This window comes from Tyto alba, unplaced genomic scaffold, assembly GCF_018691265.1.
Source record: "Tyto alba isolate M040663 unplaced genomic scaffold, T.alba_DEE_v4.0 Super-Scaffold_6, whole genome shotgun sequence".
Lineage (NCBI taxonomy): Eukaryota > Metazoa > Chordata > Aves > Strigiformes > Tytonidae > Tyto > Tyto alba.
In genome coordinates this window covers 45,567,218-45,582,347 of record NW_024881327.1, presented here as the reverse complement: position 1 = coordinate 45,582,347, position 15,130 = coordinate 45,567,218, and the positions used below count along the sequence as shown (strand labels likewise).

The 15,130-nt window shown below is 38.6% G+C and overlaps 2 protein-coding genes across 3 annotated transcripts in view; both read left to right on the top strand.

The window, feature by feature from the left end:
• Positions 1 to 6,496, top strand: part of GRK4 (G protein-coupled receptor kinase 4) — a 43,263-nt gene extending 36,767 nt beyond the window's left edge. Inside the window, exon 16 of the mRNA XM_032987366.2 lies at positions 1,528 to 6,496. Coding sequence (XP_032843257.1) covers positions 1,528 to 1,581 — 54 coding nt within the window. The 3' untranslated portion in view covers positions 1,582 to 6,496. The remainder of the gene's footprint in view (positions 1 to 1,527) is intronic.
• A 2,917-nt stretch (positions 6,497 to 9,413) lies between these two features.
• Positions 9,414 to 15,130, top strand: part of HTT (huntingtin) — an 85,738-nt gene continuing 80,021 nt past the window's right edge. For both annotated transcript variants that reach the window (XM_042807664.1, XM_032987320.2), the window contains exon 1: positions 9,414 to 9,624. In XM_042807664.1, coding sequence (XP_042663598.1) covers positions 9,524 to 9,624 — 101 coding nt within the window. In that variant the 5' untranslated portion in view covers positions 9,414 to 9,523. The remainder of the gene's footprint in view (positions 9,625 to 15,130) is intronic.

Here is a 15,130-nt window from a genome sequence, read left to right as displayed (position 1 = left end):
CCAGTCAGGCCTTCACATCCTTTTTTTTTTTTTTAATATATATATTATTTTGTGATAGGAAAAACAAGTTGTACACTGAATACTGACACTAATGAGATCTGGTTTATTACAGCTTTTCCCCTTCATTGCATTTCAGAAACTATAGCAACCCCTATAACTCTGAAGGTTTTTTTTCCCTCAGTATTCTGTGTTTCTTTGGTGTTTGCTAGCTATTACCTGGTGAAAAGGTAGTGGGTGCTGTTAACAGATGTGCTATAGATAGCTGTGCTATAGCTTTCCTAAAGATACTTATTTGAGTCTTATTCCTTACATATTTTGTCAGTTTTCTATAAAAACTTCTGGGGAGACGACTTCAGAGATAATTGAGGCCCTCTGTAAAAACTTAAATAAAATTGACTAATGAACTCAGAAGTGAGTGTGGAACAATGCAACTCCTAGGACTTGCTCCTTTAGAAAGTTGGGCTTTCAATAAATCATTCTAGTGTATTTAGCAAATAAGTAAAAATTTCTCCTAAATGAATGAGTGTGAAGAAATGTCACAAAACAAATGTTAAAAGATCTTATATAGCTTAATGCCTTTACCAAAACAAAAAGAACGTAATATATTTTTACATAGCTGATAATGCACAGCCTTTTCTTACACACATAACTTCTATTCTTTGGTGAACATTTAGAGGTATATGAATTGAGTATTTACTACCTAAAGGACATGCAGCATGTTGTGCTTGCTTACTGGTCATGTAGAAGTAGGCTATTCGTAAAGGTTTTTGGTTGAAGATGTTGTACACAATTCTGCTTGCTCAGTATGCCTGCACTTAGAGCGGAATTACCTTGAGAAGCATGAGTGTATTCCAGTAGAGAACACTTCTCTAGAAATTACTTTTGCTTTCAAGCAGAAATGGAATTTTAAAATTGCTAGGAGCATATTGTTAAGTAGCCACAACAGGGCCATCTATTAAAATTGCATGATGATATTTTTTGTCATCAGCTAGTAATTCACCTCTCTAAAATGGTACAGTGCTAATGGAATGTATAATAGTATTGTCATTTTTAGTTCACCTTTTCAAATTCACTTTTCCCCCACTTACAGTAATGGAATAGAAGGAATGGTTAAGTGTATGTACTACTTAGCTAAAGTTAAAGCTTGTGTCTTACTGTCATCTTTTCCAGCTGAATCAGCAGGGTTCACACTATCCCAAGGTATGGTTCTATATATTAAGAAAGAGTCCTAAAAAAAACTAATATGGCTTGAGAGCCTTCAGTTGGTTTCAAAGTAGTAACACTGCAGTTATTTGTCCTGTAAGGTTAGAAGAAGGTAAGAATTTAAGATTAAGTGAAACTTTAATGACTTGAGATTTCGGGTTGGGTTGTGGTTTCCTTCTGATGTTCCCGAAGCATTTAGTTAGTATGGAGTAAAATGTGCTGGAAAAAGACCCACCCCCCCAGATTTTCTGTGCCACACAAAGCAGACAAACCAACTGTAGTGTCAATTCTGCAGCTGAATTGTCTCTTTGTCTTCTGTTGCAGGTCTGCTTTAAATCTGATTGCAGTGATGATGAGCAGGAGTCCTCCAGACTTTAAATCATTTTAAGCTCATCAGAAAGGATGAGCAAACTTTAAATGTTTTATATCTCTGTAGCAAAGTGTATTATATATATTTTTTATCTGAGTTCAAGGATTTTTGTACATTTGTACTTCATTTGTTTTAAGATGTATATTTTCACTAAAGCTTAATTGTACAAAAAGCAATGAGTGCCATTTGAGTGAGTGTGTTTCTGTATGTATTTGGTTTATCTTGATTTCCCCCCCCCCCCCCCCCCCCCAGTGGAATTAATCTAGAAGTACTAAAAGGATTTTAAAGTGCAGAGATAATATCTATGGCATCAATGTAACTTGACTTTGTATGCTCCTGGTAAAATTTTTCTTGTTCGTTAGGATCTTTATTAGCAGTTTTCTTAACAGTAAAATTGCTGTACTGATAAATTTCATAATTCTGGTATTATCTGGCAGCATGGTAGTGCTATTAACTAATGTATTTCTGAAGCAACTGCTAAGGAAAAAAAGGAATTCAGTGCACTGCAGCCAGCTATTATGAATTACTCTTTACTGTTTGGCTCTGTATAATATCTTTCTGTATTTCTATATATAGGGAATTCTGAATATTTAGCTTAATCCTGTAACAAACTATATTACCCCATTCTTTTATTTTCTACTCATCCTACTGTATTTTCTTACAGTCTCTTGGCATGGACCATGCAAGTAGACCTATGCCAAAATTTTATAACTATATTTTGAGTACTTTGTCTTTACTAAAGGGATTTCTTTTTACCTGTGGGGACACCTTATTGTTTTTTTCTGTAAATGAAATTGTTTACAACAATGTAGGATGTTATCATTTTATAATGGGTTAAAAAACAAAGCATGGGCTCTTCTTACTAACCTCATCTCTGCTTACTGTGTTGTAATATGCAATGTTATAGGGTTGACAGCAATCACTGCCACTGAGGGAGGGACAAGGTAGTATTAAGTATCATATTTGATTATGTAAATACTCTTTCCTTACAACCTTTAAAAACTTAAAACATTAAAACCTGCCTTTAATGATTGCGTAATGCAGATGTGGAGCTGTTACTGAAGTTTTAGTTACGGTTACCTGACGTTCATTAGTAAAACTGTTTCCAGCTGCTTGAAAGTTTGTCAGACATCCATTCCACTCAAAGTGTGCCAGACTTTCTTTTTATTTTTTTAAAGTTTCTGGTAAAAATATTAATCTGTATATGAGAATGAATTTAGGGAACACACTTCATTAAGAGCCTTTCCTGTTTTCAAAATTTCAGTTAGGGACTTGAAATCTAGTGGAATGCCCTTGATCTTGGAGACATGACTTTTGTTACATATTTTGCTCTGTATTTCGAAGACTTGTCTCCACTGAGCACGTATTTTTTTTCCTCTCAGATCTCTAGGGTGCCAACCAGACCACACATGTATTATACACACAGAGCAACTGAATATCCCTCTACCCCAAATAGATTTCCACTTGTGATCTGCAGATCCACTGGAAGAAACTTAAGCTGCTTCTGAGAAACTCACAAGATACATTTGATACTCAAGCCTATCATCAGGTTTTAATTTACAGTACGTTTTCTCTAGTGACAAATGTTTTAATGGGTTAGAATTTTTAAAAAGTTGGAAAACTGGTGTGTTACAGAATCCTACTGGGACTGAGCTGGTGTCTGTCTGAAATTGTTCCTCTTGACTACGGTGTCACAGAAGTGAGGAATGAGTGTCTTCTCCTGTGTTTTCAGTGCATTTTTCCCAATGTCTAAAACAGCACAGAGGACAGCAAAACCACTGCCATATGAAGTACAAAGGGAGAAATTGGCAGAGGGGGAGCTTGAATGAATTACTGGAAGATAGTCTGATGCAATAGTGAAGGGATGGCAGGCTTGACAAAAAGAAAAATATCTGAAGCAAGGGTGTTGGCTGGATCCATTATGTGTGAGACAATGAGCTGGCATAGTCTGACCTGACCCTCTTTATTATGTACCACAAGAATAGAAGGACTCTAAAAAGATGGGAATGGAGAAATAGGGAAGTAACAAAAGTGTTTTATAAATACCTACCTGATTGAAGAAGTTACTGTGTTTCTCTGATTAAGGGGTTTAATTTTTAAGATCTTAGGTTTGCTGGTCTGAGGCAAAGGTGACTGTATTAACAGTAAACATACGGGGTGACAGTCTGGATTTAATGCCTGCTTAGAGCAACTTGAAATTTGGGCAGGAATACTATGGACACAAGCTGAGCAATTTTTTATGAAGAAAATACAGGACTTGTCTTTAACACATAAAAAAATCTGAAAGTCTATTTATCATGCATTTCAAATTTTCTTTCCATATTGGAGGGGAGGGATCTTAACTTTAAAAAAAAAAACAAAAACAAAAACAAACAAACAAAAAAAACCCACTCGTCTATTTTGGAGTGCTGAGACTTAACACATACTCTGCAGGGATCTGTGAAGAAAAAAGGCTAGATGAAGAGCAAAGGGAAGTTGTTCCTAAGAAGTAGTTATTTATGCATCTACTTCTTTGGACAAGGAACTCCAACCGCGTGAAACAGTGGAGGATTTGTTTGTTTTTATGAATCTTTATTTAGTTTAAATTCACAAGTTTTTTTTTCTTCTGTTCTAAATAATACTATTAAATTGGTTTTGAGTAACTACATATTTGCAGGATGAGGACCTAAATTCTGCTGCTTTTGGTTGTTTTTTTGGTTTGGGGTTTTTTTTGGTTGTGGGTATTTTTTTTTATCCAATAGGCTCAAGATGGCACCTTTCTACTAGAAAGTTGTCCCTTTTGGCTAGAAATATAACCACATAATAATGACTAGATATGTAATGTGAACCCCTTAATGAATTAGAAACTGGAAGGATCAGCATATCTATCCTTACACGGTACATGGAGATTAAGATGCTATGCTGTTTAATCTAAGGTGACTAACACTGGTTAAATGTCTTTACTGGAGTATTAGTAGCTTGGAGATGCATTTTGAAAGCAAAGAAAGAGTAAGGAGAGGGGAGAACACCTGAAAGCAAAATATTGTGGTGTGATAAATTCAATCTGAACTTTGGTTTTGGTTTTTGTAGGACACAACTGAGTTAAAGAAGGGAGAGGGCAGCAGGTTGTGTTTACTGATTATGTAGCCTTTTATTCCATTAAACTGTTAAAAAAAAAAAAAAAAAAAAAAAAAAAAAAAAAAGCCAAGGTAAATGCTTGTCATTCACTATGACTTCATTATACCTCCATGAATTCAGATTCTAGATCTGTGTGTTAGAAGTATTTAAAGTGAGACAATCCAACAGCCTGACTGCTTTGTGCTACTGGTGCAAGATATGGAAAGATCTGTGGGAATTCTGTAGAGTTACTTGCATGAGATCAACCTTCCTTTTCTCTGGCTTGTGTTTCCAAACATTTGTGTATGTAAGTCTTAATGTCTGCTTGTGCATACTTCATGAATATATATATATATATCTCAAAATTCAGAAACTGTGAAACAGTGTACCAGTATCTTATTGGTTTACTTAATGCTTTTGAATGTTGTGACCAACAGAATAGAATCTTCATGCCTCAGGGTTGTTCTCTTTCTATAAAAAAGATTGTCAGCTTTTTTTTTTTTTTTCCCAGAGGTGCAGTGTTCATAATAGAGATGGCGTTGTGTTTCTAGATTATAACAGCAAAACAGTCTCAGTTGAAAAAATGAGCACTTAAAAATATTGTATAATAATAAATAGGAAAAAAATATGGTATTTCTGTAACAAAGAGAACGCTATTGACAAATCTTAGTCTTTAATAGAAGATGATGTCTGTCTTTTTTTCAGATAATTCTTAAAACAATAGATCTGAAGGTTTTTAGTTATGAAATAATTGTCTCCATCTCAGAATAAAATTATGTCTAATTTGAGAAATCAATGATAGAAGCTGTTAAAAACAACTAAAAATCCATTTTTAGATTGCACTTCAATTACTTTTCAAACAATACTAATGTAAGAAATTTCTCATTGCCATTTGTACAAAAGAAGAGTACTTGTTTACAAATTACTAAAATAAGTCAAGAGAAGTGATATATTTTGCTTTGGTTTACAATTTAGTATTATACTAACTTAACATTGAAATTATCCCCTTTACTTCAGTATAGATTTTCAGAAAATACTTCTCTTTAAGAAGTATTCCAAAAATTGAATTAAATGAATGGAAAGCATCTTTAAGGTAAATTTATGTTAACTTTGATTTTAATAACCTGCCTGGCTCATTTTGGTGATGATGATCTATCTTCTGCTGAATGTACAATTCTTTTTTATTTCATAATTGTTCTTATGGTATAACTTACATTGTGCAGGAGATACAGGTAACTTCTCTCATGTTCCACATGTGTCCAAACCACCAGAATTCTTCCAAATATAGTGAAGCTGACTGTTAAATATGATGTGTTAGTTCCGGTATCTCCAAACCACTGAACTGTTGTTGTTTTTCCTGGATGTTCTGGCATTGTTGTTCCAGAAATAAAAGCAAAACACTGCCACATATCTCAACCACATGTATTACTGTCCAATGTGATTTATTTGCCATGTCAGTCATGGTAGCTGGGATAGATAAAAGAAAGACTGTGATCGGAAAAAACAATTTCCAATTTGTTGAAGCAGAAGATGTGTGTTACATGCTGTAAGTTTTTTACCAATGTAAGATTGTCAGATCCAGGAAAAAGTGCCCTAGCTCTGTTGTATTGCTCAGTTGATACATAACTTATCTCATGGTCTGAGTCATGATTTCTACATAAATTTCTATGTGAAAAGACAGAATTATTGGGATGGGCTGTTTTTCATGAACACATTTACTGTGATAACACTATGAATGTGAATGAAAGATTGGTCAGTAGTAGCTGTACCTCTACTTGCCATTGGCCTTATAATGCATATTAAATTTTATACTATTGCCAAAGGAAACTAACCAGGCTTCACTTTCCTTGAGAGAATTTATACCTTGGTATTAGTTGGATTTGGGTTTTTTTATATCATATACTTTTCAACATTAGGCTGCTTGTATTTTTGACATTTTGCCCTGTTTTGGCAAAGGCTTCCACTGTCATTTTATGACATAAGTTGAAGGGCTAAGGACTCAATTTCTATGTAAAACAGCTTCAAATTAAGTGACTTTACCAATGATACTGCTGTGCTACGGCATATTACAGATTATCTATGCATATGTTCAACTACATTGGACTGCAGTTTAATGAAGTCTATTAGATTATTTGAGTAGTACCAGTTACCTACTGAATTGTCTGTGGAAATGCAGAAATGCTGGCGTACATGTGACTTCAGGACAGAGCGAAAAAATGTTCTTTGTGATTATCCAACCTATCCTTAAAAATGTTAAATCAAGAGATAACCCATGCTTAGGTAGCCTGTGTCTAGGAAACCTTTCCACATTAATGAAGTTCATGTCTGTTTTATAGACAAGGTAAAAGCATGTTTCTTCTTTTCTTCTGGAGGTTGAGATGAATTCATTATCATCCATTAAATTACACCAAAACCTTTTAAGTATTCACTGTTACTCCATTGAGATTCTGACTTAATTTTTCTTTGTGGTAATGATGGCTTTACAAAAATGCCTGTTCTCTAACCCTGCCTGCTTTTTCTTGCCCCTTGCCAGTTTTATACTTTATTTTTTTGCCAGTGCAGCTGTTTGTGGGGCTGCTATTTGAACAGGGTCAGTGACATGATACATGCAAAACCATGGATCAGTAAACTTGAATTGAGAGAATCTACTGATAAGGTACTTGCCAAAGAAAAACCTGATACCCCTGAGTTCTCTTCCAGTTCCCCCAACTCATGACTAACGAGCCAGAGGGCTGGCACTGCCAGTACAATTTGGAAAGACAGGGAGAACAAAGAGGAGTGTGGTTGTGGGCAGGCACTGCCTTGGCATTCCTGCTGGTGAGTCAGCAACCCTTAGGCCACTGGTACACATTTTGATCTAAAGCTTCAAAGCAGGTTTGCAAAGACCGTCTTCCTTAGTGGCTTTTTAAATCTTAGATAAGAGCTTATGCTCTTTTAATATGCTTCAATTTATTTCAAAGTGTGGAGTGGTACATGCAATTCTCACAGTGTATGCAGCATTCCAGCTACGCTGTCATCTTTTTTTCATGTATCATTTGCTAAAAAAATTCATGGTCATCCCTATGTTCCAGAGAAAACTCTCAGCATACTTCATCATAAAATAACCAGGAAAAATATTTTTTACCTTAAAAGCTCCCATTTTGTTACACATTTATGATGAAGTAGGGGGTTTGCTGTAAGTTGAATTTCTTTCAGCACTGTAGGTAGGTTTACTTTTGGAGGAATGTTTCAAATGGGTCATCTTTTATTAACATGCTAATAAAGTTAACTGCAGAGCACTGTTTTACTGAATATTTGGCAAAAATATTATCAGGAAGATGGTTCTGTCATGGCTTACATTGGTCTGAATGGCTGAAGATGAGACTTTGCTTCTTTTGTCCATCCCTGCTAGCAATTACCAAGTTGCATATTATGTCATTACTGAGAATTTATTTTCTTAAAAGTTCCAAGAGCTGTTCTTCCTTTCCGTTGCTAGAAACAAGGTAATGTGTTTGAGAGAAGCTGATTTGCCCATTCTTACCAGCTATCATTTAAAATGTGTATCAGCAACTGTTACATTAAAATCAGTGGTTATAACTGGAAAGTTCACTACTGCTGTTTTTTTTTTTTTTAAAAAAAAAGTGCTTAATCATGGAATCAAGGATTTAAATACTGTATCCTGTCTTGTATATTGTATGTTTAATATGTGCTTTAAGAGTATTCTCTGATGAAGCAAATCCAGAATCTCAAGAGGAGCGCTGAAAGGCTAGCGGGTACCTTGCCAAGTTTTAAGTGCCCTCTTCCTGTAAGTGTTTCCTCTTTTCTACATGTAGACCAAAATAAAACTGAAATGGGGGCAGCACCTGTGTCCTAAGGGGCCGGGGTAGGGCTGGAGGGGTGCGCGGGGAAGCTGTGGGGGTTACCGGGTACGGTCAGACGGAGGGTGTGCTTTCGCTGGGGGGACGGGGGGTGCGGCTGCCTTCAGGGCTTGTCCCTGTGCCCCCCGCCTCAGGGCTTGTTCCCCCCGCCTCAGGGCACCTTCAGGTTCTACCAGGGCGGGCGCGGCAGGCGCTTGGCGCCCTGGAGCGGCAGCAGGCTCCCCTCTGGCTCCTTGGGGAAGCCCCTGCCAGGTAGGGAGCGCGGGGTGGGAGTGGGGCTTCCCTGCCGAGGGCCGTTTTTCGGGCCCCGCCACCCGTCCGTGCGCGGTCAAGCCCCGGTCCGCCATCGCTGGGCGTCCTTGTCGCCTCCGCCCTGAAGGGGGCGCTGCGGTGCGACCGGCCGGCGGGCTCTAGGACCCAGCCCCCCCCCATCCCGGCTCAGCCGCGGTGGGAGCACCCTGGCGGTGCCCATTGGGGAAGGGGTGGAGCCTTCTTTCTGATGGGACAGCGAGCCTGTCGCTCTCCCTGCTGCCCCGCCCCTTACCTGGTCCGCGTGACTCTGCGTGTGCGTACGTATGGGTGCGCGTGACACCGGGCCGGGTGGTGCGGTCTGCGCATGCGCGCAGCGCGGCTGGGCCAGGGGCCGAAGACTCTCTCCCGGGGGGGTGGGGCAGCGGTGTAGGGGCTGATGGGACGGATCCAAGATGGCGGCGGGGCGGTTGGGGAGCGCTCGCGGCCCCCTGCGGCGTCTCGCTCATTCATTGCGGCAGTGACGGGCGGCGCGGTGTGAGCGGGCGGCGGCGCCTCGGCCGGCCGCGGCGAGCGGGAGAGAGCGGGGCCGGGGGCGGGGGGAAGAGGAGAAGGAGGAGGAGGAGGAGGAGGAGGAGGAGGAGGAGGAGGAGGAGTCGTCGGGCCCGCCAGGAGGAAGGCGGGCGCCGCCGGGTGCCTGCGAGAGGGCGGGTCGGCGCGGCGGGTCGGTGCCGCGGGCGGAGCGGTCATGGCCACCATGGAGAAGCTGATGAAGGCCTTCGAGTCGTTGCGCTCCTTCCAGCAGCAGCAGGGCCCGGCTGCCATCCCCGAGGAGCCGCTCCAGAGACCGTGAGTGACCCGCAGCCGGGGACCGGGAGGGCTCCCGAAACGCTTCGGCGACATCCTCCCCTGCCCCGGGGGAGGCCGCCCCGCCGCCGTCTGAGAACTGCCGATAGCCTGAGAGGCAGCTGGCAGCCCCCGTAGGAGTCAGTCCCGGGGTGCTTCCTTCTCCTTGGCAGTAAGCTGCGTCTGTGGACGCGTCTGGGAGCGCTGCCTGCTCTGTATTTAAGTTTAAGCTCGTAGTAACTTTCTGGGCAAGCACGTTTGAAAATGCGGCAGTTTGGGTAATGAACGGGAGGTGGGTGCTGGAATGCTATGTGGGTTTCACAGTCTGGTTCTGGGACGCTACTGGAAAAAAGGCAAAAATCCTTAAGCGTAACTTAATGTGCTAAGCTTCGTAAAAACTCTGAGCTCTCATGAACCTGAGGGGAGTTGATGTGGATGTCTGTTTATGACAAACATCATTTAAAGCCTTGTGCTGTGACTTGCTGTGCAGATTCCTGAGAGGAATTATTTTAAACATTCCCAATACCCTTTTGCATTCTTAAATGTTAGGGACAAATATATTACATCCATGTGATACTCAGGTTTCCCCTCAGGAAATTACTGGATGACAGGGGTGAGGAGCTGTTCAGTATCACAGTGCTGCCCCTGACATTGGTGTTCTCTAAAATCAGCTTTTACTGAGCAGGTGAAAAGACACTTAAGATTTTTCTGGGATAAATACATGAGTCATACCTGCTTTTTCTTCAGCTGTTGGAGAGATAGGAGAATCAGATGGATTGAATAGCAGGTAACTTCTAAATTGGTGGTTTTATAGTGTTTTGGCAGAAGATGTTAAGTAGTGGAGCTGGTCTCTCAGCCACCTGCTACCACAGTACATTCTGATACGAATGCCAACAAAATTAGCATGGTTGATACTGTTTGGAGAGTGTTGTCTCAAACAATCTCAATGCATTTTCACACTTTTGGGGCATAATAGATGAAAAAACTCCTCTTCATGAGCTAATTGTTTTTAGATGCCCTACTGGTCTGTGGGGACTAATTGCTCTGTTACGTGTATTTTTTTGTGCTAGTACTTTGTGTGATATGGAGAATAGATGGCCATGTATTTTCAGTCTTTCCTATATGTAGTTAGAAAAAATCTGTCTAGAAAGTTACTGATCAGATCATGGCATCTCAAGAGACAGTCCCGAAAATTACTTGTAATGCTTGTTGAGGGATGTTATGCTTGATTTGGGGGTCTGAATTTAGTCATACTCTACACAAAACATGAAAAAAGTTAGGGTTGTAGTTGTCCTTCTTGACTTTGCTTTATGTTTAAAAATAGGCTGTATGTTTTCAGAAAGATGATGGTACTGCATGCCCCCAGGAGCTATACAAGTTCAGTAACAACACTAAGCTTCATAAAAGCCTATGAAAGGATATTGTGGTAGCCTTTCCTGAAGTTTCCCAAACTTTAGGAAAATACATCTTGAATGTAATTTACAATATTGTCTGCATTTTTTTTTTCTTGTTTGCAATGGACTGAAAAGGAGAAATGCCTCTGTGTTTTCCTTGTATTTGGGGAGAGGTATTAATTTTGATTCTGTACAAATAGCACTTAAATCTTTTGTAGTTCTGTGTGGTAACTTCTTATTGTTCTATCTGTTTACTGTTGTAAAAGGATGCTAGCTTACATGTCGGTGGTGAAAGAATAAATTAATTGGTGAATGTCATAGCATAAATGCTAGTGGTTTGCTCTTTAATTGTTTTATTAGATATCAATTTGACATTGTCCATTAGATCAAAGTTGTCCCATTGCATAAATTAGATGAGTGAGAAGCTGTTGTTCCTCAGGTTATAGAGTAATCTCATTATTACAGATGGTGTTAGACAGTTTTTGTTGGACTTTTTTGCTACAGTAAAAGTAAAACTAACTACCCACTTGTACTTTTTTTTTTTCCCTCCCAAAACAAGCTACTTTAATTTACAACACAATGTTGCCTCTACATGATTGAAAATAATTAAAAAAAATAATCTTTCCTATTGGAGTAGCAAAAATAGCCTTTTAAATATTGTTGGTAGAAAATGATCATTTTACATCTGGTGAATGAGTCCTACTAAGGAATATCTGTCTCCTGCTGTGAAATGTTTTAATATCAGAGATTGGGGTAGAGAAGACTTAACTGTTCGCACAACATATATTGAAGATTTTCTTCACTTCATTGTAAAACAGTGACTTCTGAACTCTTGATAAAACTAATACCTCGGCTTTACTTTTTTAATTAAAATATTAATTGAATTCAAGCTTTTATCAAGAAGGTAATAGCTTTTTCTGTTTTGAGATATTTTAATCAGCAATAATCATGTGTTATGCTTTTGTTATGCATTACAATCAGACATCAGTTTCTGGCCCCCTCTCTTATCTCTTGCTATTTCTTTTTCTTCTATGAAAACGTAGGTTGAGTCCTCTGTTGTCATACTGCTTCTATACAATTCTGCTGAGGCATCTTATTTTCTTCCAGATCTCTTTTTAGCTTTTTCAGACACATTTTGGTTGGAGTTGAGTGTTTTGTTTTGGATTTCAAAGCTCCCACTAACTTAAAATTTGATTAGTATGATGTAAAAATTCAGAATTTACTCAGTGAAACTAAAAAGCAGATGGACAGTCGCAGAGCATTCAGTATTTTACATTTTGTTAATTTTTACCTCTTTTTAGTGAGCTGAGAGAATGATTTGCTGTTTCTTCTGGAAAAGTGTTTAGCTTTGATTTAGCTAATCCAAAGGTGGATTTTCTCTTCTCAACTTGTTCTAATACTTAATTATTGTAATTGGTTTTAATTGTGCCCTACTGTGATTTTTTTTTTTCCTTACATTTGATTATAACTGTTACCTAAACAGCAAGAAGTGCTGCAAGAGCCAAAGAGCTCTCCAGCAGTATGCATTTTTCTATACTCATTAATTTTTCTCGATTTTTTTTGTTTGACTGAAGCTGGTGTTGTAGATTGGTTTCATCAATGCTATATATAGAGGTATCATGAATTTTTTGCCTGACTGAAGACCATGTGAACTCTGTGGATAATGCATGTTGCCCTGCTTGGCAGTGGTGGTTCCTAGGAGTTTTTTTGGAGTTATTTCTACGGTGTGTTGTAGACCTGTTCTAGTTAATTTGACTATCCATCATTGTCTGTTGTTATTACACATAGTTTGAAGTGTTGGCCATATTTGGGCTTAGTTTATTTCTTGGCCCACTCCTATTTCTGTTTGTTATTAATTGAACCTTTGAGTTTCCCATTACTTTTCTGAAAATTAATGTCAAGCCATTTGGCTTGGCCTTTTTTCTTCATGCTGGTTCAGCTTTAGAGTTTTTGTACTCTTTTTTTTTTTTTACATATCCTTAATTCCAAGGTCTAATAGAATTTGGGATCAGTGAGCTGCATCTCCTTGTAGCCATCTCACCGGGACTTAGAGTGCAAAATTATTTGGGCTTCCTGGTTTTCTTGTTTGTTGTTTATTAATCTTCTTGGCTAGAGATTGTCTATAGAAGTATGTGGAAGATTAAACTCCTCTGCATATGACATGAAGCTTTCCTGGAAATAACTGCTTCCAGTATTTCTTGCCATCTGTTCCTTGTCAAACTGAAATGACCTTACACTTGGGACTTGCTACTTCCACTCTCTTTTAAGAAAGGTGTGATGCTGCTGTTGTCTGCCTTGGGTAAGCTCATCAGCAGGTTGCCCGAGGATTTCATAATACTTCTAAATAGATCTTGTTTGATTGGTTGGTTTTTAATAAAAAATCATATTTGCTATCTCCAGATACTGTTCTGTTATTCTTTTCCCTCTATAGGCACAGAAAATGTGTGTGTGCACACGATGTATGCTAAATGTTTGTCTTCAACCTTTTATTTCATGTCCTCAGAAGCTGATTGTTTGGAAGTTGAATAACCAAATGGCATATGAAAGAATCAGTACAGCAAACTGGATTGAATGTCTGTCTTCTTTCCCTTTGGATAGTCACTGATAGTTAATCTTCACCTCTAGTTTCTGTTATTTCAGTTTAAATGGTAACTTGTTAACTATATGCATTCTTTCAAAGTTTTCACATTGAATTTTCTCATCAGGCATTTTTCAAGTTACTTATTTTAGTGAGATGGTAGATTCAGTGCTAGGTGATCTCTCTGTTCACAGAAATCTGCTGAAGAAACGGATCTGTACTAGTCTGAGTAGTATTTAATACTACTGCCTGCCTTGCTCAGGGTTCTGTTATGTGTAGGGAATAAAGAACTTTTTTCTGAGGACAGTCTTACTCAACGATTTCTTTAATGTGTTTTGTATCTGAAATAGTGAGCTCATGGGCAAGTTCAGATGCACCTGTTCTGTTCTTGGGTTGACTGTGTACTGAAAATGGTGCTCATAAGAGATGTGGGCACTGCTAGGTAAAATTATCATAAAAGCTGAAATGATTCAGTTTCTTAAGCGCCTGTTCATATCCATAGTGCTTAAGTTGCAAAATCAGTTGGACATTTTAGCAAGTGGTTGCTGTTTCTTTAGGGGTGATCTGAAAGTGCTGTTAAAGACTCTGTGGTGCTTTCTTAAGATAGAAAGACATTGTATATCTTGATCAAATTCACATTGGCAACTCGTATTCTGCCAGCTGCTTAAGAACACAAGTCAAAGCTTACCTAAACAAAATACTGCCAAATTATAAGGGGAAAAATTGTTTTGTTCAGAACTATTCCTTAAACTTTTACAAAGGGAGAGTATTTCTGGAGTGAGATGAGAGGATCCTTGGGATTAAAAACTGAAATCTTGTGAGCAAACCCTTTTCAATCCCCTACTTCTAACCTGACAGAAGAAAAAGGACAGTAGTACTGGCAAAGAATGACTTTTTTTAAAAAAAACTGTACTATTATTTGAGCTAAAGCTCTTAAATAATACAACTTAACTCTTAAAAAATTTTTGTCTAACAGTGTGTTTTGAGTTAGCTTAATTTAACGTACTTACTGGCTACTTGCTGTTGCTCCTTAATGTTGTGTTAACTATGTTAATGTAACTCAAGGCTGTTCACATCTTTTTGTAACTTCTAGTTCAGAAACAATGTTTTGCTATTTTTTGTTAAGACAAAAAATAAATGCAAAAAATACAGATGATCAATTTTCACTTGGAAAAAAAAAGGAAGATTATCTGAATGTGAGTGAAGGAGCAGGTACCTCCTTGTTGTCAAGTGGATCCAGGAGAGATACCTTTGGGTGTGCCGTTTAGCTCCAGTATTGCTACTGGTTAATTATTTGAAAGTAACATCTGCTTTCCTAGAAGTGATTCTGTGTTAATAAAGTTAATAGTAGGAGACACTGCATACACTGAAACAAAATTTCAATGTTGTAGTTGTGAATCTCTCACTTTTTTCAGTCCCTTTGTTGGGGGGTGGAACAGGGGAGAAGCTTCTGTTCTACACTCAGCACTAAAGAGATTATAGGACCTTATGTCAAGGTGAAGTGAATGTTATACAAATTTTGCGAAGTAGGAGCTCA